The sequence below is a fragment of the Somniosus microcephalus genome, chromosome 2 (assembly GCF_052327205.1).
Source record: "Somniosus microcephalus isolate GS21.2 chromosome 2, FLI_Smic_1.0, whole genome shotgun sequence".
Classification (NCBI taxonomy): domain Eukaryota; kingdom Metazoa; phylum Chordata; class Chondrichthyes; order Squaliformes; family Somniosidae; genus Somniosus; species Somniosus microcephalus.
In genome coordinates, this window is record NC_140988.1 from 319,700,145 (window position 1) to 319,723,920 (window position 23,776).

Here is a 23,776-nt window from a genome sequence, read left to right on the forward strand (position 1 = left end):
TCAAATAAAACCTGCATTTTATTTATTTTTCACAAAGATTAACAAACAGATTTTCTTCTTACAAAAGTAATGAGTCCAGCTTAAAATAAAGGATGTGATGAATTTGGAAATAGATTTTTTTCTCAGTTTACTGTATTTGCTTTGCTTCCATCTCAGCACTGATTTCCAATGAGTTTGAGGTGGCACTGTAGCTGTTATACGATGTTTTGGAAAAGCTCACAACATCTCTATCCAAAAGGTACGAGCAGGGTATTCCTGGAAATGTCCTTTCTATGGGCTTCTCTTGTTGATTGGGAACCAGCTCTGCAAGACAATATACAAAATTGGTCTTTTATTTTGTGAATCTGAAAATAATGGCTACTAGTTTGTTGCAGTATATACTCTTGGGCTGTTTATTATGGTGATCTGAACTCAAGAGAGCAAGGGGGATAAAAGAGGAAAAAAGATAACAATGAGAGTGAAAGCAGAGAAGCAAGGAATGAGAGAAAACAACAAAAAAGGAATCAATTAGAAGAGATACAGTAGTAAAGAGAACAAGATTGAACAAAAGAGTAATGTGACTGTAAATCAAGTTAGGAATATTAGAGTATATTTACTTTTTTTGAATTAAGTAAAAATGAGTGAGGCTGTATAGAGAAATGTATGGAAAAGATTATCCTGATTTGTAAGAAAGCATTGAATGTGAAAAGGCCATTGAGCCCACTAAGGTCATTTCTTACACTGACCACACACAATCTATTCCATCCTGGGCTCTATCCAACTTATTTAATCTCCCTGGTATTCAAGTGAAACTACATTTGGTCTAAGTGTCCCCAGGCTAAGAAAGGGGAAATAATTAGTAGGGTCCCACTCCTGCTAACTATTCAGTGACCCTTGCTGGAAAATACACATGCATAGATGACAAATGATAAGGGGGTAGAATTTCCATTCCTTTATGCCAATAATTTACAGGTGATAGAATAGTTAAAGCCCATTGCACATTGAATAGAAATAACATCAAGAAAATAAAGATGAAAGAATAGTGAAATCCAGGTAAATATTTCTTTGAAATGTCACTGTTTACTAGATATGGATTTACAATTACAGCAGATAATCCAATCAATCTAAACATCTGTCATGCAACTTTAAGCTATTTACATTCAATTAGAGTAATTAGAAAACAAGTAAAAGACAGCATTAATATATATTTACTTGATGAAATGATCCAACTTCAGACCCAAGGGATATCAGATAATTTTATTGTGTATTCTTCAGAAGAAATGAGGCCCGAGGTTAAATTATTTTAAAACACCAAGTAGTCTTCAGTTCCATTCACAATTCTTCTGATAATGAAGCAGCCTATGCCAGCCAACATCCAGGTTTGGCACCAAGTGGCAGATAACATTTGTACCACATAAGTGCCAAGCATTTACCATCTTGAACGAAAAGTCCCAGCCATCTCTTCTGATCTTCAATGGCACTAGCACTGATCACTCAGTCTCCCACCATTAGCATCTTGAGGGGTGGGGACACTACTGGTCAGAGGCTTAACTAGATCAGCCACATAAACACCATGGCTACAAAGGCACAGCAGAAGCTGGGGACTTTGATAAGTGGCTCACCTCCTGAGCCTTCAAAAGCTGATCTACAATCTGCAAGGCTCAAGTCAGGAGTGTGATAGAATACTCACCACTCACCTGCATGAGTGCAACTCCAACAATGCTCAAGAAGCTTAGCACCTTCTAGGACAGATCAGTTCCCTTGATCAGCACCCCACCACTGAACTCAATATCCATCCTCTCCACCACCGATGCATCGTGGCTACAGTATGTACCATCTACAAGATGCACTGCGGAAACTTGCCACGGTTACTTTGACAGCACCTCCCGCCCCTGTATCCACAACTAACAAGGAGGACAGGAGCAGCAATGTTGTGCAAACACGACCATCTCCAAGTTTTCCTCCAAATCAAACATCATCCCGACTTGAACATATAATGCTGTTTCTTCATCATCCCCGGTTTAATATTCTGAAATTCTCTACCACTTTGGGAGCAACATCACCACAAGGATTGTAGTGGTTCAAGGAAAAGGTCCAACACCACCTTTGCAGGGCAACTACTGATGGGCAATAAATGCCCGCATCCATTCTTAAACTTCTAGCTTTTATACTGATAGCTCATTATTTAGGAATAAAATTACTCTTATATTTTTATTTGTTTTACTTATTTACTTTGGGTGGACTTTTTGGTTCTTTTCAAGGTGAGGGAGGTCAGTAGTGGGAAATGGATCATTTCTATCTTGGTGTCAGCCTTCAGCACTGAGATATAAAAAGGGAGCTAGTGAGTAGAGCCCTCTTTACTCCACCCTAATAATGTGCCTTAACCCCAGCTTCAAAAGATCGCTCCTTCCTACCCAAGTGCCCATTTCATTCACAGAAGCAAGAGGAGATTTACATCCCATCAATCTGGGCTGGATTTGAATGCAAATCCCAGGTCCGAAAGAAGAGTACCACAATAACACATCTTCCAGTCCCCAAAACCGGAATTCAACTATTTCCGTACAATATTGAGAACATGCATTGGCCAATGTAATGCAAGTTCTAATTATTATATTGGAATGTTATTGAATTATTACTTTATCAGGCTGTACTCTCGTTTAATAGAAACTGAATAATGATAACTAGCCGTAGGTAGAGATAGAAAAAAATGTTCCCCTCAAAGATTTTATAGAATCTAGCATTGTAATTACAACAGTCAAATCTCAATTTCGCACCAGTTCATCACTGCTTTCAACAAAAGTTAGGACAAATCAAGCGCTTAAATAAAATTGCCTTTTCACCTTTGTTTTCTGCCTCTGGGTCCTAAACAAAAGAAAATCCAATGAAATCCATATGACCACCCTGATTGTTAACGAACTGATTCGGGTTTATCCGAACGATTCACTTAGCTAACGACACAGAGAAGCTGACACTTAATTAGCCCTAATTGGCAGTGTGCTCAAGTAGGGGAATCGCCAAACAATAAAGTGCATTCTTCAAATAGTATTTAATCAGTGGGTTATATACAAATATCTCAATAGTCTTCAGAACTGGGAGGTTACTAACATGTTCCTTTCCTCTTATTATTTATATTACTCATATAAAAAGGAACTAGCTGCAAGCATATACCAGGCCGATCAGCATCTGAAAAGAGCGGTTGAGGTTTTGGGTACAGAGTTTGCTTCTATCAGGCCCCTTACCTTGGACCCATCGGGAAGAATACGCCCAGTACCCCGGAATTCTACTGCGTACTGTTTCCTATTTAGACAGGTCAACTAAAGCTGCATTCTTCGTGTCGAAAATATCGTATTTTTGTATCTGTTATCAGATTTGGAAATAGGCTAAAGACGAGCAAGAGATTACCTCAAGTTTTTGTACTGGTTCAACTCAAATTGCAAACAGGTCTAAATGGGAAGTATTAGAACATCGCAAAGGCCATTCAGCAACACAAATAGACAGCGAGCGAAATATATATAGATTGCGGTATGACAATACACCTTAGCTAAGTGCTGGGAAGACTTTCCACCAACCCACCCAACACTATTGACTTACTTTTTAATTGCTCACAATAGCCACCCCTGGACCTTTTATGCCAGTCTTCACCCTGTTACCCTGACAACCTGTCATTGACTGTCAGTAAATTGTATACAGAGAAACCCGAGTTCTGGAATAATTGTAAATAAAGGATAACACCACCTCGTCATTAGAAACGCTCAGCCGTTCTAAACTGGCTTAAATTGGAAAATGCCTTAAGCCCCTTAGCAGCGTGTGGGCATTGGATTTAAGGTGCAGCCACTCTGTTTAGCTCTAATTGCAGTGATCACTTTAACTTTTGTTTGCTTTATTTACAAAGTGGGACAGACACCAGTTTGTGCTGTAGCTTAAATATTAAGAAGTGGGCAGATAGCAAAGTCTTTACAATACAAGTGCTGCGTTCTAAATGCAGACAAGTGCAAGTTATTGATAATTGAATAAACAGTTTAAAACCAATATAGATCGGTCCCTTTACTTTGTTCGAGTGAACCAGAACATCACGCACGATGCTGCGTTCATTACTTTCTGTCCCAGTAAATATTTAACACTTTAATTTACACCCAGTATAATCTGTGACGGCGAACAGTTTCACATTGTGCAAGTGGCCACTGGTACTCAGTGCACTGGCTCTGGCTCTTCGCCAGGAATGCAGTTTCCACGAGAGAGAAATTTAAAGCCAAGAGCTTAGTAGTAACAATATGATTTTGTTCTAAATTATTATTCCTACATTGATATCTAATTAATAAATAAACGTTTACTTTCTGAAAATAAAATGGCCTACATGCAGTGGGAAAGGACACACCGTTATTCTGTTTGAAGCGCAGTGGCAGTTCGAACATATTTAATTAATTATCTATAAATCCATAGATCCATCACTGTGTCTCTAGAGAAACCTTTTCCGCAACAGAAAAGAACGCAAGGAAATGAAGGGCGAATCTGGACGCACAAACTAATTGGAAAATGCAACTTGACGAGAGGTTTTCTTCTCGTGGATAAACTAATTAACGATAAATCCTATTAAATCATTAATTAATGTATCGACATTTCAATAGACTCAAATAAACGACCTAACAGGCACTCGTTGGCACACATGTCTCACTTGAAGGAGATTACTAGAAACGGCTCCTTGAGACAAGGTTCCCAGTAATTGCTTTACAAGGGCATCTCTTGGTTTGACAATGCGTTCCCCAACTGTCCCTTAACAGAATTGTCGATTATAACGAGCAACAGGCGCTGACGCGCATTTAGAGCAATTATTGGAGAGCGACATTCCCTCTACTGTACTGTATCTGGCAGAAGTTTCTGATGTTAAGATGGGAAGGACAAAAAGAACACGCACGCAAAAGCTAAATAACTGAACAATTATGACGTAAATAACTCTTATTGGATCATTGACAATTACGAGCACCGTGCCGTCACTGAACTGGAACACTCATTTCATTTTAATGATGCCATTGTTAAACTTTTAATATATTTGTGTTTTCTATTGTATTTTAAAGGGTAACTCTTCCAGGCTATTTTACTCAGTTGATAGATAGGACGAATGTGGATGCGTAAGAATGGAATTATTGGTTTTACCCTACACGATTCTATTGTGAAACTTGCTGATTGCAGTTCTTAAACTCGTCTCCACTTTAATATTAACTTTCTTTAGATGTTCCTAAAATAATCTAGACTATAACAATGCAATTATTTAGTGTTACCTTATTATATAACGACAGGGCATATTTCGTTGTACTGTGAAGAGCCGCTGAGTTTGTTAAAGGTTGAGTTATAATTTATGTGTTAAATAAATCATACATCGGTAATCTGTGTATTTACGAAGGATGTGCAATTGTCCGATCTTGTTCTGTTTGAACAAACTCTACTCTAATCCCCACCCGCCCCTCCCCCCAGTCTTTCATCGATGCGACAGCTGGGAGACGCAAAGATTGGTCCAAGATTTATAAGGAACCGTTTCGGCGGAGGCGGCACAGAAGTGCAAGAAAGAAGTTTGGAGCTGCCACCCTGAGCAGCAAGTAACCAGGTGCTCGAAGTCCTTAGTAACAGGATCTCAGCCGATTGGAAATCTGTGGACAGCTCCGCGGGAGGCGGCTGGGAATGGATGTTCCCCAGTCATTACCTCAGCTCGAAGGTTGTGATCGCTAGCGCGGCGAAGGCTATTCTCCAACGGTGCTCCGCTGCCCCGCACAACTCCCACCTTTTTGCACCGTCTTTTCCACGAACTTTCCCCCCGCGACTTCCGGGCACTTCTTGGGCCATTCATTTCTGAAAGAAATAAAGCGATTTAGAGGGCTTTCTCCAAAAGAAGTCAATAGCAGAATCGGTGGGAGCTGCACCTCACAGAAAAGCCCGAAAGACTATTAAGCAAGAAATAAGTGACATTTTGAAGATAGAGCAAGCAAAAACTGAATTCCGTAATTTTTCTGAAGGACAGTCGGTTGCTAATTGTTAGTGAATAATTGATAATTCATGCGGTTCCTCCGCTCCGCCAGCAACATGATGGACGAAAGTTTGTCGCCTTTTGGGAGCTTGGGGCGAGGTACGGGGACCGCGTCTTCCAGGGTCCACAGCATAGACGCGATTTTGGGATTTACTAAGGATGACTCGGTTCTCCATTCCACCTTCACTTCCAATAGAAATTCCAGGAATGTGGAAGAAGCGGGAAAAAGCAATGGCCGGGATTGTTTCAACCGACTGTCAAACTTAAAGCACGAACAAGAGAACTCAGAAAGTTTTGACGGTAAGAACCTAATATTGTTTTAATGTATCGCTCACACCTTTCTATTCAGAGCAAGTCGGCGCAATTCATCAGCGCGAATGGTTTCAAAGTGTTATGTAAATGTAACAAATAAATTCATATTTGGGTCAAATTCAGTCCATTTGTATAATTAAGTGGTGATGAAATTAAAGTTTTATTCTGTAGTGAAGGTTCATTTTGTTCCCATTGAACAAAAATAGTTGTAATTACTGCAATTGTGAACTTTGAAACTTTTAATCATTCTCTTATTTTCAATCTCTTGTAATTTTAAAATACGTTATTATAAAGCGACAAAAAGGTTGTAAATTATAATAATAAATAAATAAAAAATGAAAACACACGAAATAAACGTGCCGCCTTCTGTTGGAATCAGATAACTTCTGTACAAGCAACAGTGGGGAAGGACTCCGGCCGGATATAGTGAAAACCAAGCAACATGAGAACCTAATAGACGGGGACCAACCCAAGAAGAAACACAGAAGAAACCGGACAACATTCACCACATACCAACTCCACGAGCTGGAGAGAGCCTTTGAGAAATCGCATTACCCAGATGTGTACAGCAGAGAGGAGCTGGCCATGAAAGTCAACCTACCTGAGGTTAGGGTGCAGGTGAGATCCCACTGCTTTCTCTTTCCGTGTTGTGTCCTAGTCTTTGCATCGTTTGGTCGTGCTCTGCACTTTGGCCCGTCACCCAGGTTTCTCAATTAAAAACAATAGAATCATAGAATGGTTACAGCACAATAGGAGGCCATTCGGCCCGTCGAACCCGTGCCGGTTCTCTGCAAGAGCACTTCAGCATGACCCACCGCCTTCCCCCCCCCCCTTCCATAGCCCTGCAACTGTTTTTCCTTCAGGTACTTATCCAACTCCCTTTTGAAAGCCAGGATTGAATCTACCTCCACCACCCTCTCAGGCAGTGCATTCCAGATCCTAACCACTCGCTGTGTGTAAAAAAAAAAAAAAAAAAAAAGTTTTTCCTCATGTCGCCTTTGTTTTTTTTGCCAATCACCTTAAATCTATGCTCTCTGGTTCTTGACCCTTCGGCCAATGGGAACAATTTCTCTCTACTCTGTCTCGACCCCTCATGATTTTGAACACTTCTAGGCTATGTTCATTTCCTCTGTTGAATAACTATACCATATAAAATAAGTATGTGGGTGTGTGTGGGAGAGCAGGATGATTTAAGGGGAAATGCAATACTCTGAAGGATTTCACCCGACAGTTATTCTCTCTCGGACAACTTCTGATCCCGGTGATCAGTGTTCTGAAAGTCGAACTGGGGTGATAGGAAAGATCGCACAATAATTCAGTTGTAGCATTACCCGACTATAGTGTAAAACTGTAAGTCAGTTCGTTGATAAGGATCCAGTTCTTCCTACGTAATCTTTTAAAAACTCTGTCCCTTTTAGCATTTTCAGTGTTGCAACCTTTAAGTTCATGAGGTTAGTATTCAAATTAAATTTTAAAGCAGACACATTGGTTACTTAATAGTAAGGAATCCTTTAATGGTATCATTTCAACTTTTAATATTCAAATTATACTTATCAGCCAATCTTCTTCCAAGACCCCCCAAAAGTTTAAAATCCATCCTTCTTAAAAACGCCTCAAGCAAATTACGGAAGCATTCTACAGATCTGCCAAGCTCTATCATTGTGTATGTACAGTAGTGTAGAAGTATCGAACCAAACCAGCGAGCCAGGTTTGCTTGTAGATTTCGTTCCTGAAACGCCAAGCTATTAAAGGCAGTTGGGATGACACTTTTCTTTTGATCGAAACAAGATTGTAAGTGGTGTCGAATGTATCTTTGCAGGAAAAAGTCTCTTTACGCTTGAAGAAATGTCACATGTGATTGTTATTGACGTGTGTGCAACGTAATGGGCGACAATGTTCAGTAAAACATAAATTATCATCCGTTAAACAGGTCCGCAAAGTTAACTGGAATAATGGGCATGCACACCAGATCAGTCAGTCTGAGGAACTGGTTTGCATTCCCAGGCTATGATTTCAGTTTATCTCTTCAGTAATCGCTATTTTTCTTTTTATCTCTTACGGTTCCTTCACCAAAAAAGTGCGCGCAAAAAATAACCATATTTCCCTCTCTGATGGGATACATCACGTTTGCAGCCCTTAAAAAACCGTTTTCCTGACACAAACTCCTGATTGGCATGTTGGGTTAGGTCAATAAAAACGTGTATACAACTGACATGTTTTTAATCACAGGCGGTTCCAAATAGAAACTTTAAATAGTATTCATCGTTATTGATTATTCTAGTATCTGAAAATCAGTGATTCAGAAATATAGAAAATATCATAAACGTAGCTTTCATAGTTTAAAATGAGAGCTGTTTAATCCTGCATGTTTGCTAATTGAATAAGACCCCACTCAATGCGTGTTTTTTTTCTGAAAGCCCATTATACCATATTCCGTCTTAAAATTTGATGCAATATTGCAATCCGCCCAAACTACATATAGTCCGCAAGTAATGGATACCTGCTCGCTGCCAATACGTGCAAGGACAGTTCAGTGAGTAATCAATGGGTTAAATCTCCCACACTAAAAATGCAAACGACGAAGAACATAGCGAAGAGGGGCGCCTAAAATTAAATTAATTAGTATTGCCATAAACAATGTAATATTAAATTCGTTTGGTTCCAGTTTTTTTTCACAGTCTGATTTCTAACACATTCTTAGCTGTGTAACGTTAGTGCTTAATCCCGTAGATTTGAGGTTTGGGATTTTTGAAAAATTCAGTAGCGTTGCATTGCACTGATATTCCTTTCTTTCCAGAAACGAATCTTGAACTAAAAATTAATTGTGAGCAATCTTGGACGCTGTCCGTTTCTATTTTCTTTAAAACAGTTCGCTAGGAAAACCTTTATCACCTAAAGAACACGTCATTTTAACATATCCCCTAGTTTCTCGCAGCAACTTTTTTTTTGAAATGGCGCTTTCGTTGTAAAGTAATAACGCCAATAGATGAAACAAGGGTAAACGCAAGTAACATTATGGGCTTGACCTGTCGATCCAAGAGCCTGAACTGTGCCGTGTGAGAGTCTTCAGTGGGGAGAGGGTAGTTCAACAAAATAATGATCTTTATTATTAGTTATAGCATTTTCTATCATACAATATCGTTCTAGACTACGAGTTTGCAAAGTAAATTTTGGCACAGGCAAGCAACAACCGAGGAGAAACCGATTCCAGTAAAATTTAAAGTAGAAATAGCATCCACCAGTGACCATTAAATGGTGAAGAAATGAAAAGATCTCAGACTGTTAAATCCACGTCTGTGTATCTCCGAGACTCTCATATGTCTCGCTTTTCTTATTTACAGTTCTGTTATATTTGGAATTAAACACAAAAAAAAATCTGGTACTCGAAACAAGTGATTCCATCGCCGCTTTGCAGGAATCAAAAGAAGCAAAAATCCAACAACGGTAGTTTGTCTTTGCTGCTACCTGCCACTGACAAGTTTTGAAACTTTCTTTAGGCAATTGAACAATCATAAGTTGGTATCGGAAGTTGGTAATTTTACTAAACGTTTCAATCGTATTAAAGGCTGATTGTGTAAATGCGGATCAAAGAATTACAACGAACCCGGGCACAGTAGCTGTAATTTGATTAAGCTTTTAAAGGGAAGGGTCTCGAAGCAATAGTGGTCCCTTTTCCAGCGAGCTGCTCGTCTGTTTCATGCTAGTTTCCTAAATTCAGTGCCCTGCACTATAGAGAGCATCCTGACAAATTGTATCACGGTATGGTATGGCAGCTGTAGCTCCCATGACCGGAAAGCCCTGCAGCGGGTAGTCAAAACTGCCCAACGCATACACCGGCACCCGGCTACCGACCATAGAGCATATATATCAGAAACGCTGCCTACGGAGGGCACGGTCCATCATCAAAGACCCTACCCACCCCAGCCACAGTCTGTTCGCCCTCCTACCATCTGGAAGACGCTACAGATGCATTCGCACCCGTAGGACCAGATTTAGGAACAGCTTCTTTCCCAGGGCTGTCATCCTACTGAACTCCACAAATAAACACTAAAGCCTGCACATCTGCCAATGCACTTTATTATGGTCATATTTATGCTAATATACTGCAAGATAAGTGTATGTTGAATGTTTAAGTGTCCTAATCCAAATTGTGTACACTCGGGAGCCGCAAGCCTACATTTCGTTGTACTGCACTTGTGCACTAACAATGACAATAAAAGTTGATTTGATTTGATATTCACAAGTCGGAATGGCCTGGGGGTGGGTTCAACGGATCCATGTTCCTAAAACCAGCAGTGCTGTGTGAGGGGGTGGGTGCGGGTGTGGATGGGCTGCGGGCGGTGCAGGTGGGGGTGTGGGCGGGTGTGGATGGTGTGTGTGGGGAGGTGTGGGATGGTGTGTGTGGGTGGGTGGGGATGGTGTGTGTGGGTGGGGAGGGGAGGTGTGGGTGGTGTGAGCGTGGGTGGGTGGGGATGGTGTGGGATGGTGTGTGTGGGTGGGTGGGGATGGTGTGTGTGGGTGTAGATGGTGTGGGACGGGGAGGGGAGGTGTGGATGGTGTGGGTGGGGAGGGGAGGTGTGGATGGTGTGAGCAGGTGTGGGATGGGGAAGGGAGGTGTGGGTGGGAAGGTGTGGATGGTGTGAGCGGGTGTGGGACGGGGAGGGGAGGTGTGGATGGTGTGTGTGGGTGGGGAGGGGAGGTGGGGATGGTGTGAGCGGGTGTGGATGGTGTGGGCGGGTGGGGATGGTGTGAGCGGGTGTGGGTGGGTGGGGATGGTGTGGGCGTGGGTGGGGATGGTGTGAGCGGGTGTGGGTGGGTGGGGATGGTGTGGGCGTGGGTGGGTGGGGATGGTGTGAGCGGGGGTGGGTGGTGTGAGTGGGTGGGGAGGGGAGGTGTGGATGGTGTGAGTGGGTGGGGAGGGGAGGTGTGGATGGTGTGGGCGGGTGTGGATGGTGTGGGCGGGTGTGGATGGTGTGGGGATGGTGTGAGCGGGTGTGGGACGAGGAGGGGAAGTGTGGATGGTGTGGGCGGATGGGGGAGGGGAGGTGGGGGAGGGGAGGTGTGGATGGTGTGGGTGGGGATGGGGAGGTGTGGGCGGGTGGGGATGGGGAGGTGTGGGCGGGTGGGGATGGGGAGGTGTGGATGGGGCGGGTGGGGCTGGGGAGGTGTGGATGGTGCGGGTGGGGATGGGGAGGTGTGGATGGTGTGGGCGGGTGGGGATGGGATGGTGTGGGCGGGTGGGGATGGGGAGGTGTGGATGGTGCGGGTGGGGATGGGGAGGTGTGGATGGTGCGGGTGGGGATGGGGAGGTGTGGATGGTGTGGGTGGGGATGGGGAGGTGTGGATGGTGCGGGTGGGGATGGGGAGGTGTGGATGGTGTGGGCGGGTGGGGATGGGGAGGTGTGGATGGTGTGGGCGGGTGGGGATGGGGAGGTGTGGATGGTGTGGGCGGGTGGGGATGGGGAGGTGTGGATGGTGTGGGCGGGTGGGGATGGGGAGGTGTGGATGGTGCGGGTGGGGATGGGGAGGTGTGGATGGTGTGGGCGGATGGGGAGGTGGGGATGGGGAGGTGTGGATGGTGCGGGTGGGGATGGGGAGGTGTGGATGGTGTGGGCGGGTGGGGGAGGGGAGGTGTGGATGGTGTGGGCGGGTGGGGGAGGGGAGGTGTGGATGGTGTGGGCGGGTGGGGGAGGGGAGGTGTGGATGGTGTGGGCAGGTGGGGATGGGGAGGTGCGGGTGGGGATGGGGAGGTGTGGATGGTGCGGGTGGGGATGGGGAGGTGTGGATGGTGTGGGTGGGGATGGGGAGGTGTGGATGGTGTGGGCAGGTGGGGGAGGTGTGGATGGTGTGGGCGGGTGGGGATGGGGAGGTGTGGATGGTGCGGGTGGGTGGGGATGGGGTGGGGATGGTGTGGGCGGGGAGGGGAGGTGTGGATGGTGTGGGTGGGGTTGGTGTGAGCGGGTGTGGGACGGGGAGGGGAGGTATGGATGGAGTAGACCCCCTTTTCTCAAATTGTCATCATTTTTCAATTTGAACATTTAAAAGATATGTAAATAAAACAGGCCAAAATAATGGTCCAGAATTAGCTGGCAAAATAAAGACGAGTTTAATGCACACACCATCAGTAGTGTGTAAATAACCCAGCAAGTTGTAGGAGGAAGAGATACCCCATGAGTTGTGAATCAGCACAAATTGCTGGAGAACCTGCTCCGCTTCGCTGTTCGCCTTGCGAAAGCGACAGCTTGTTGTCGACCTCCCCGTGAGTTTCAAGAAATTGCCGCAGAAAGTTTAAATTTTAAATTAATTTATTTATCTTACTACTTTTTTCTGCCTCTTTTTCTCTCTCAATCCAATCTTTCTATCCCTCTTTATTTCTTTCTCTGTACCTAGTTTGACTCTCATCCACCCTATTTCCTTCTCTGTCCTTCCTCTGTTTCATTGTCTATCCTTAAATCTCTTTGGTTGAGGATGGTCCCTATCCTTAAATCTCTTTGGTTGAGGATGGTCCCTATCCTTAAATCTCTTTGGTTGAGGATGGTCCCTATCCTTAAATCTCTTTGGTTGAGGATGGTCCCTATCCTTAAATCTCTTTGGTTGAGGATGGTCCCTATCCTTAAATCTCTTTGGTTGAGGATGGTCCCTATCCTTAAATCTCTTTGGTTGAGGATGGTCCCATCATTCACCAAGGTCCCAGATGCCCCGGTGTCAGCTCGCACTTCCAGCAATTTGCTGCGCAAAAATAATTCCAGCTGAAGGGTGAGGACAATAAATTAACAAACGGGGCGACTCCGTGAGATGCCCCGCACCAGAACATCCTAGGCCATTAGCTTTAATGGTGATAATCTCGTGTTTTAAAAAAAATCGAGAAACTTGTTCACCGTCATAGAATATTTTTTACCTGACAATTCCCATTTCTGTAATTTGTGGTTGCACGCTCTCTCTTTAAAATCGGAGTTACTTGAACAAATAATGTCACTTTTTGATGTGGAGGTCATGGGCAGTTTGCGAATCTTAATGAAACATCCGCGATAATCGGCACACATTCATTTTTGATGCAATTGATTTGTATCCGAGTTTTAACTGTATGCACAATGGTCAGCACACCTTTTTAGCAAGATGCACCCACTGACAAGTTGAAAGAGTTAAGGGAAGGAAATCGCCAATGTATTTGTAGAATAGGTTCATATATAATTAGGTAATGCTATCACAATGAAGATGGAAATGATGTTCATCTTAGCTCAACCATCCACAATAAATACTTACATTCTTTCCATTATATCATGGAATTATCTCTTGAATGAGTCTCCACTAATCTACCCAGAAGACCATTCTAAGTGTTCATTCTCCTTGCCTGAAACAGTTCTTCCTGACATTTGTCGTAAATGTTCCTTTCACCGGTTTTACCTATGTCCCTAGAACTAGTACTCTGGGATACCTTGAAGTAATGCTCCGGATTAACTTTATCAATAGTATTTTATATTCCTTGTATGCTCCTTTTCAAGACTAAAAAGCCCAGGCTGTCCAGACTTTCCTTATAACTGAATCCTTTAATAAATCCAGTAGCTCTTCTCTGTATAGCTTCTGTGCCTTAAATGTTTCCTTTATGTCTTTGTTACCAACAGTCTGACCAGAGCTGTTTTAGGCTGACATCTTCTGATTTATACTCAATTGACCCAGCAAGATAATTAAGCATTCTGTTTGTTTATTGCTGTCCCAATGATTTGATGATGTGTTATGTGTCAAGTTTACCGTCACCCCCAGATCTCCTTGTGCTTCACCTTCAGCTATTTCTACACAATCCATAGTATATTTATGACATTTGTTTCTTCCAATATACAGTATCCAACACTTGTCTGTACTGATTTTATCCAACTTCCTTTGCTTTGGCTGCTTTGCTCAACTTGAATGTCCCCACTTTTTTTCCCCTCAGTTAAGGAAATCACTTAGGCAAGATTTTCCCTTTTAAAAGCCATGTTGGTTTTATTTACTAGATCATTCTCATACCAGTTTGTTCCTAATACTTGATTCAATTATTTGATCTGATATTGCTATTCGACTGATGGGTTTGCACTTTTCCAGGTTAGATTTGATAAAATTATACAAATTTCATACAGACAAATAAAATATAACATAGCAGTGTATGTATATTGAACTTCTCCTGGAGTGTGTTTATACACTTAATAGAAATTCTATAAGTCAAGGGTCCGTTCCTGACCTGACTTAGGAGCGGAGTAATGAGACCACCTGAAGGAGGCAATCTCGCACCAATCCAGTTTGCCACCGCATGGTGTATAACTCCAGTGCAGTGCTAAATTAATTTGGAAAAAGAGTTCAGGTGATCCCTTAGACCTCCTGGAAAAGTTCTAAACTTACCAGAGTTTATTTAAATCTACCGAGACTCCTGTCCGCACTTTCGAAACATTTATGCCTGTGTATTTAAGTGCGCCCGCACACAGTTCTCTCCTGATTGGGAGAATTTAAATTGGAGCTAAGCAATACCACCAAAGACACTGCCAGGCTGGAACCTTTTCAGCTACATAAAAATTATCTCCGTATCCAAAAGCAACAAAAGTAATTTCTAATGTGAACAAAAATTAAGTGTCATTTCTGCATCCTAAATGAACAGTTGTATGTTGCAAGAGAAAGCTGAGACAGCTGAAACCCAGAACAAGGTATGTACTTCCAAGCAACTTAACAAAAATTTTACAAGTTAATTCATTTTTTGTCAAAAAAGACAGAGCTGTAAAAATGAATGAGAAATAACAATACAAAATTAATTGCAGAATTTTAAAAGTGTTCCCTTCATGCATACACAAATGATATAACTTGGACTAGTCTGAAGGGCCTATTCAGATTTTGTTCTAGATGAGTTAGGATGTTCCAGCGAACATAAGAAATAGGAGCAGGAGGAGGCCATTTGGCCCTTTGAGCCTGCTCTGCCATTCAACAAGATCGTGGCTGATCTTCTATCTCAACTCCACCTTCTCGCACTATCCCCATATCCCTTAATTCCCTTTGTTCCCAAAAGTTTATCGATCTCTGTCTTGAATATACTCAATGACTGAGCATCCACTGCTCTCTGGGGTAGAGAATTCCAAAGATTCACAACCCTTTGAGTGAAGACATTTCTCCTCATCTCAGTCCTAAATGGCCTACCCCTTATTCTGAGACTGTGACCCTGTGTTCTAGATTCCCTAGCCAGGGGAAACATTTTCCCAGCATTAACCCTGTCAAGCCCCTTAAGAATTTTATTTGTTTCAATTAGATCACCTCTCATTCTTCTAAACTCTAAGGAATATAGGCCTGGTCTACTCAATCTTTCCTCATAGGGTAATCCCCACATCCCAGGAACCTGTCTAGTGAACCTTTGCTGTATTCCCTCTAAGGCAAGTATGTCTTTCCTTCGGTAAGGAGACCAGAACTGTACACAATACTTCAGGTGTGGCCTTACCAATGTCCTGTATAATTATAGAAAGATTTCTTTACTCTTGTACTCTAATCCCTTTGTAGCAAAAGCTAACTTACCATTTGCTTTCCTAATTGCTTGCTGCACCTGCATGTTAACTTTCTGTGACTCATGTACAAGGACACCCAGGTACCTCTGAGTGCAAACATTTCCCAGTCTCTCACCATTCAAAAAATATCCTGCATTTTTGTTTTTCCTACCAAAGTGGATAACTTCACACTTCCCCACATTGTATTCCATTTGCCATGTTCTTGCCCACTCAGTTAACCTGTTTATATCTCACTGCAGCCTCGTTGTGTCCTCCTCACAGCTTACTTTCCCACCTAACTTTGTATCATCAGCAAACTTGGATACATTACACTCAGTACCTTCATCTAAGTCATTAATATAGATTGTAAATAGCTGAGGCCCAAGCACTGATCCTTGCAGTACCCCACTAGTTACAGCCTGCCAACCTGAAAAAGTCCCATTTATTCCTACTCTCTGTTTTCTGTCCATTAACCAATCCTCAATCCATGCTAATATATTACCTCCAATGCAATGAGTCCTAATTTTGTGTAATAACCTCTTGTGTGGCACCTTTATTGAATGCTTTTTGAAAATCCAAATACACTACATCCACTGGTTCCCCCTTATCCATCCTACTAGTTACATCGGCAAAAAACTCTAACAGATTTATCAAACACAATTTCCCTTTCATAAAACCATGTTGAGTCTGCATAATCATTCTAAGTGCCCTGTTACCACGTCCCTAATAATAGATTCTAGCATTTTGCTTACTACTGATGTCAGGGCTAACTGGCCTAAAGTTTCCTGTTTTTTCTCTTCCTCAAATAACGGGGTTATGTTTGCTACCTTCCAATCCTTGGGGACTGTTCTAGAATCTAGGGAATTCTGGACAATTAATACCAGTGCATCCACTATCTCTGCAGCTACCTCTTTTAAAACCCTAGGAGTCAGGTCCAAGGGATTTGTTGCCACTTAGTTCCATTAATTTCTCCAGTACTATGTCTTTACTTACACTGATTTCTTTAAGTTCCTCATTCTCTCTAGACCCTTGTTTCCCCATTATTTCCAGAATGTTTCTTGTCTTCTACCGTGAAGACAATATTTGTCTAATTTCTCTGCCATTTCCTTATTGCCCATTATAATTTCTCCTGTTTCTGCCGCTAATGGGTCCATGTTTTCTTTCACTAATCTCTTCCTAATTACATACCTATAAAAACATTTATAATCTGTTTTTACATCTATTGCTAATTTACTCTCATATTCTTTGTTCTCTTTCCTTGTCAATTTCTTGGTCCTCCTTTGCTGAATTCTAAAATCCTCCCAATCCTCAGGTTTACTACTCTTTTTGGCAAGATTATAAGCCTCTTCCTTTGATCTAATACTATCTTTAACTTCTTTTGTTAGTCACAGTTGGACCACTTTTCCTGTGGAGATTTTGTGCCTTAAAGGAATGTATATTTGGTGTAAATCATGTATTAATTCTTTAAATTGCTTGTCTAATGTCATACCTTTTAATGTTGTTTTCCAATTTTTTTTTAAATTCGTTTATGCGATCAGGGCGTTGCTGGCATGGCCAGCATTTATTGCCCATCCCTAGTTGCCCTTGAAGGTGGTGGTGACCCACCTTCCTGAACTGCTGCAGTCCGTGTGGTGAAGGTACTCCCACAGCGCTGTTAGAGTTCCAGGATTTTGACCCAGCGACGATGAAGGATCGGCAATATACTTCTAAGTTGTGACTTGGAGGGGTACTTGGAAGTGTTGGTGGTCCCATGTGCCTGCTGCCCTTGTCCTTCTAGGTGGAAGAGGTCGCGGGTTTGGGAGGTGCTGCTGAAGAAGCCTTGGCAAGTTACTGCAGTGCATCTTGTAGATGGTACACGCTGCAGCCACGGTACGCCGGTGGTGGAAGGAGTGAATGTTTAAGGTGGTGGATGGGGTGCCAGTCAAGCGGGTTGCTTTATCCTGAATGGTGTTGAGCTTCTTGAGTGTTGTTGGAGCTGCACTCATCCAGGCAAGTGGAGAGTATTCCATCACACTCCTGACTTGTGCCTTGTAGATGGTGGAAAGGCTTTGGGGAGTCAGTAGGTGAGACGCTCGCCGCAGAATACCTAGCCTCTGACTTGCTCTTGTTGCCACCGTATTTATGTGGCTGGTCCAGTTAAGTTTCTGGTCAATGGTGACCCCCAGGATGTTGATAGTGGGGGATTCGGTGATGGTAATGCCATTGAATGTCAAGGGGAGGTGGTTAGACTCTCGCTTGTTGGAGATAATCATTGCCTGGTACTTCTGTGGCACGATTGTTACCTGCCACTTATCAGCTCAAGCCTAAACATCGTCCTTAGCCAACTCGCCCCTCAAACCTATGTAGTTTGCTTTGTTTAGATTTAAGACCCTAGTTTTGGATTTAACGAAATCACTTTCAAACTCAATGTAAAATTCTATCATATTATGGTCACTCTTCCCTAAAGGCCCCTTTACTGCAAGGTTATTAATTAACCCTTTTTCATTGCACAATACTAGATCTAAAATAACCTGTTCCCTAGTAGGTTCCTCAACATACTGATCTAGAAAACTATCTTGTATACATTCCATGAATTCGTCCTCCATACTATTACTGCAAATTTGGTTTGCCCAGTCTTTATCTAGATTAAAGTCCCCCATGATTACTCTATTACCCTCGTTACATGCACCTCTAATTTCCTGATTTATACTCTGCCCTACATTACAACTATTGTTTGCAGGCCTATAAACAACTCCCACCAATGTTTTCTGCCCCTTGCTGTTTCTTAGCTCCACCCAAACTGATTCTACTTCTTGATTTTCAGAGCTAAGACTTTGTGCCTTAAAGGAATGTATATTTTTTGTAAATTATGTATTAATTCTTTAAATGCTAGCCATTGCTTGTCTACTGTCACACCTTTTAAGGTAGTTTTCCAATTCTTTTAAGGCACAAAATCTCTACTGTCTTTATCCGATCCTTTATTATCAGGGCTACTCCTCCTCCTTTTCCATTTTGCCTATCTCTTCTAAATGATAAGTATGCTGGAATATTTAGTTCCCAACCTTGGTCACTTTGCAACCACGTCTCCATAATGGCTATTAGATCAAACCTATTAATTAATCTATTTTGTTGTGAATGCTTCATGCATTCAGATATAGTACTTTAGCTTTGATATTTTCTGTTTTTCCCTGATGTCACCTTTGTCCTAACAAGTAGTTCCCCCCCCCTCAAATATTTGTCCTGCTCTTTTAATGCTTCATAACAGTCTGATAATACATGAGGAAAACTGATAGTAGACAACCTTTCGTCTATGAAATCCATGAATTCTGTATTATTTTTGCTTTCTCATGTTTGGTGCACCCCTTTTCATTCACTACTCAGCTGTGCACTGGGTTTATTATTCATTTTTGTACTTTTCTCCATTAGCTAGGAAGGAAATGAGCGAGAAAAATCCAGTGAGCAAAAAGGAAATGAGGACACTAGAGAGATGATTTCTAGGTGGTCACTCCTACAGCCTGACATAGTCATACTCACAGAATCATATATTTCAGCCAATATCCCAAACTCCTCCAGCACCATCTCTGGGTATATCCTGTCCCACCGGCAGGACAGATCCACCAGGGGTGGCGGCACAGTGGTATACAGTCAGGAAGGAGTGGCCCTGGGAGTCCTCAACATTGGTCTTGAATTTCATGGAGGCATGCGGGGGGGTTAAAATCGCAAAAACTGGCAGGCGGGACCCCCCCCCCCCCCCCCCGGGTCTGGTTCCCGACTCCGAGCAATTTTAACTCGGTCGTGTCTGATGGTCCCGACTCCGTCCAGCATCCAACAGGCGGGACTGGTCTTTAAGGCCCTTAATAACCACTAAATGGCCTCTATAATCCTATTTTGAAAGGGCCTTGCGAATTTAACCCTTTTCCCATGTGAAACGCGCCTGGTGGGAAACACGAATGTGAAACCTGGCGGGAGCACTATTGGATTGCTGACTATCAACTGCAGGTCAACCATTAAAGAGGAGATTTGATCAGCCATGATTTGCAGGTGGCAGGACTTGGTGGTCTCAGGTCTGGGGCAACTTTTAGAAGGCTTAACAACACATGTGGAAGACTGGAGCCTCACACCCATCTCCAGTGTGACCTCCTGGGAAACCCCTCTCACCACCTTCACTCAGCGCTTCCTCAACGGAGGCATATACCAGAAGCATGGACGCCATTTATTTCCTTCCCATCTGGGCATTAGAGGAGCTCAAGCACCAGCCGCGGCAGCAGCAGAACCAGGAACAACAGCAGGAGCACCAGGCTGCTGCTCACCCACCTGAAGCTGCACAGGCCAGAAGGGGCCAGCGCCTGGAAGTGGCTGGAGAGCACCTTGCACATCAGCGGGGCCATGGGGACCTGTATCTGCAATGGCAGTCCTACTCAGAAGGACTTCCATGAAGGTCTGGTTTCTCTGTTCAATAGATGCTCATCGCTCCTCAAGAGATGTCATTCTATTCTGAACAATGACCATGTTTTCCATACCCTGGCGACTAAGCTCCTCCATGGCCGTAGCCATCCTCTCCTCTACCGTAGCCAGCCTTACCATGGAGGTAGCAATCCTTTCCACGGATGTAGCCATCCTTTCTGTGGTGATGCGTTCATGCGCCAATGACTCCACAAAGGCTCTGCTCATGTTCGCTATGGACTCCTCCATTCGCTCCACACTCGCAGCGACCCTAGAGACAAAACCTGCCAGAGGCTCCTGCAAACTGTGCCTGGAGTTCCATCACCTCTGATCTTATGGATGGACCCAGAGGGTTGACATGCTGCTGAGCCGAGCTGGCAGAGTCCTGCACCCTCTGACTAGGACTCTCCACTGCTGTCCCTGTTTCCACAATCTGCTGATGCTCACTTGTGAGCTGTGATACACCAGGTGACAACACTACTCTATGTCCCGAAAGTCCCACTGAGGTGTGAGTGTCTGCGCTGGTGCTGGGTGCGCAGAATTCTGCTGACGCTGCGCCCTCAGAGGTTGCAGCTTCCTCTGAGGAGTTTGGCTGCTCAGCCTCTTCTTCCTGGCTAGGGGGGACGGATGCTTGTGATGGTCCTGTGGGGGAGTAAAGGAAAGAGTCAGAGATGTGATGCAAAGGCTACATGCACATAGCTTTATGCAGATGCTCATAAGTCCATCTGTTACAGCTTCACAATCATTATCAGTGACTCGTGCAATGTCAAAGAGAGAGATGGGAAACTTTTCTGTCGCCAGCTTGCTGTGTTACACCCATCTGTCCGTCCCCCATGCGCGAATCATCCTCTATTCCCATAATTTCCAGGACGGTCTCCTCCCAGGGGGTCAGGTGGGCTATTGAGGCTGTCCCTACTCCTGTCCTGGCTCGCACTCTCCTGTTGTGAGCTCTCTTTTCCTGCAATGAGGGAGACAAGTGGAGGTTGAATGAGAATGAAGCAGTGAGTGTAGAGATTGCATGGCATAGATACTTAGAAGGAGACAAAGATGGAGTGAGGTTGCAAGACCAAGGGCCCTCCCTATGTGTTGTCAGTTGTGTTCAAAGCATCAGAGTGATAGGGTGTGTGAGGGCTGCATGGTCGAATAATTATGTGAATGTGACCATAGAGAGAGAGGGAATGGGTAAGGGTGCATGGATGTCAGTGTCAAGTGGGATGTGGAGGAAGAGATTGCTAAAGCTGAGTGCTGGTGAGGAAAGGCAATGGGGATCAGATTGAGGGTGATGGGAAATTCATACTCACTTTTCCAGTGTGCTGAAGGTCATGAAATCTTTTCCTGCACTGTATCCAGGTTCTGCGGGTGACTCCCAAGGAGTTGACCTCCTCAGCCACCTGCATCCACACTGCCTTGGTCTGAGTGGGAGGCCTCTTCCTCCCTGATGAAGGGAAGAGCACCTTCCTGTTGTCCCGAGCCCCATCCACTAATGCCTGCAGTGCCACCTCGTCAAAGCGAGGAGCTGATCTGGCCCTCCCGCTTGTCATATTTGCTGCAGCTCCCTCACACTGCACAGTCAAGAAGCTTGGCAGTCTGCAGAAGAAGCAAGGCTTGCTGTGGACCTTAAATGCAGCAGCAATGATGATGTCATCGGAGGGGACTTTCAGTCATGAAAAACCCCTTTGCAAAGGCTTCCCACACATTGGAAATCAATTGGCCAATTGAGTTAAAGTTGCATAAATCTCCCACATCTATTTAGATTCGTGTGGGAAACACAAAATTCGGATAATCAAATCAAATCAGCTTTTATTATCATTGTTAGTGCACAAGTACAGTACAACGAAATGTAGGCTTGCGGCTCCCGAGAGTGTACATTTAGATTAAGACATTTAAACATTCAACATACATTTGGCTTGTAGTATATTAACATAAACATAACCATAATAAAGTGCATTGGCAGATGTGCAGACTTTAGAATTTATTTGTGGAGTTCAGTAGGATGACAGCCCTGGGAAAGAAGCTGTTCCTAAATCTGGTCGTACGGGTGCGAATGCATCTGTAGCGTCTCCCAGATGGCAGGAGGGTGAACAGACTGTGGCTGGGGTGGGTAGGGTCTTTGATGATGGACCGTGACCTCCGTAAACAGCGTTTCTGGTATATGTGCTCTATGGTCAGTAGCCGGGTGCCGGTAATGCGTTGGGCAGTTTTGACTACCCGCTGCAGGGCTTTCCGGTCATAGTAGCTACAGCTGCCATACCATACTGTGATACAGTTCGTCAGGATGCTCTCTATTGTGCAGCGGTAAAAGTTAGAGAGGATCAGGGGTGACCGGTTACATCCCTTCAGCCTCCTTAGGAAATATAGGCGCTGCTGGGCCTTCTTCACCAGAGAGGAGGTATTGAGGGACCAGGAGAGGTCTTCCGTGATGTGGACTCCGAGGAACTTAAAGCTGTCCACCCTTTCCACCACAGCCCCATTGATGTGGATGGGGGTGTGACTTCCGCCTTTAGACTTCCTGAAGTCCACAATGATTTCTTTGGTTTTCTTGATGTTAAGGGCTAGGTTGTTATCGGCGCACCATCCCGCACCTGAGTTAAAATCACCCCCATTGACTCCGGACCCCTTGAAGTCCCATGGTTTCAGGTCAAGCATGGGCAAGGAAACCTGCTGATTACCACCTAGCACCCTCCCTCAGCTGATGAATCAGTACTCCTCCATGTTGAACACCACTTGGAAGAAGCACTGAGAGTAGCAAGGGCACAGAATGTACTCTGGGTGGGGGACTTCAATGTCCATCACCAAGAGTGGCTCGGTAGCACCACTACTGACCGAGCTGGCCGAGTCCTGAAGGACATAACTGCCAGTCTGGGCCTGCGACAGGTGGTGAGGGAAACAACACGAGGGGAAAAACCTACTTGACCTCGTCCTCACCAATCTACCTGTTGCCGATGCATCTGTCCATGACACAGCATTGGTAGCAGTGACCACCGCATAGTCATTGTGGAGAAGAAGTTCCGTCTTTACACTGAGGACATCCTCCATCGTTTTGTGTTGCACTACAACTGTGCTAAATGGGATAGATTCAGAACAGATCTAGCAGCTCAAAACTGAGCATCCATGAGGCGCAGTGGGCCATCAGCAGCAGCAGAATTGTATTCCACCACAATCTGTAACCTCGTGGCCCGGCATATCCCTCACTCTACCATTATCATCAAGCCAGGTGACCAACCCTGGTTCAATAAGGAGTGTAGAAGAGCATGCCAGGAGCACCACCAGGTGTACCTAAAAATGCAGTGCCAACCTGGGAAACTGCAACACAGGACTACATGCATGCTAAAAAGCAGAAGTAGCATGCTATAGACAGAGCTAAGTGACCCCACAATCAACAGATCAAATCAAAGCTCTGTATTCCTGTCACATCCAGTCGTGAATGCTGGTGGACCATTAAGCATCTAACTGGAGGAGGAGGCTCCATGAATATCCCCATCCTCAATGATGGTGGAGTCTGGCACATGAGTGCAAAAGACAAAGCTGACACGTTTGCAATGATCTTCAGCCA

The 23,776-nt window shown here is 44.0% G+C and overlaps 1 protein-coding gene and 1 long non-coding RNA gene across 2 annotated transcripts in view; one reads left to right on the plus strand and one right to left on the minus strand.

Moving 5' to 3' along the window:
* Window positions 1-7,079, minus strand: LOC147123540 (uncharacterized). Its single transcript, XR_015074676.1, has 3 exons — window positions 6,909-7,079; window positions 5,675-5,820; window positions 1-303 (listed from the first exon to the last, which is right to left on the minus strand). It is a non-coding gene; the product is annotated as an uncharacterized LOC147123540 (long non-coding RNA).
* rax (retina and anterior neural fold homeobox) overlaps window positions 5,811-23,776 on the plus strand; it is a 24,028-nt gene continuing 6,062 nt past the window's right edge. The window contains exons 1-2 of the mRNA XM_085974245.1: window positions 5,811-6,295; window positions 6,687-6,925. Coding sequence (XP_085830371.1) covers window positions 6,025-6,295; window positions 6,687-6,925 — 510 coding nt within the window. The 5' untranslated portion in view covers window positions 5,811-6,024. The remainder of the gene's footprint in view (window positions 6,296-6,686; window positions 6,926-23,776) is intronic.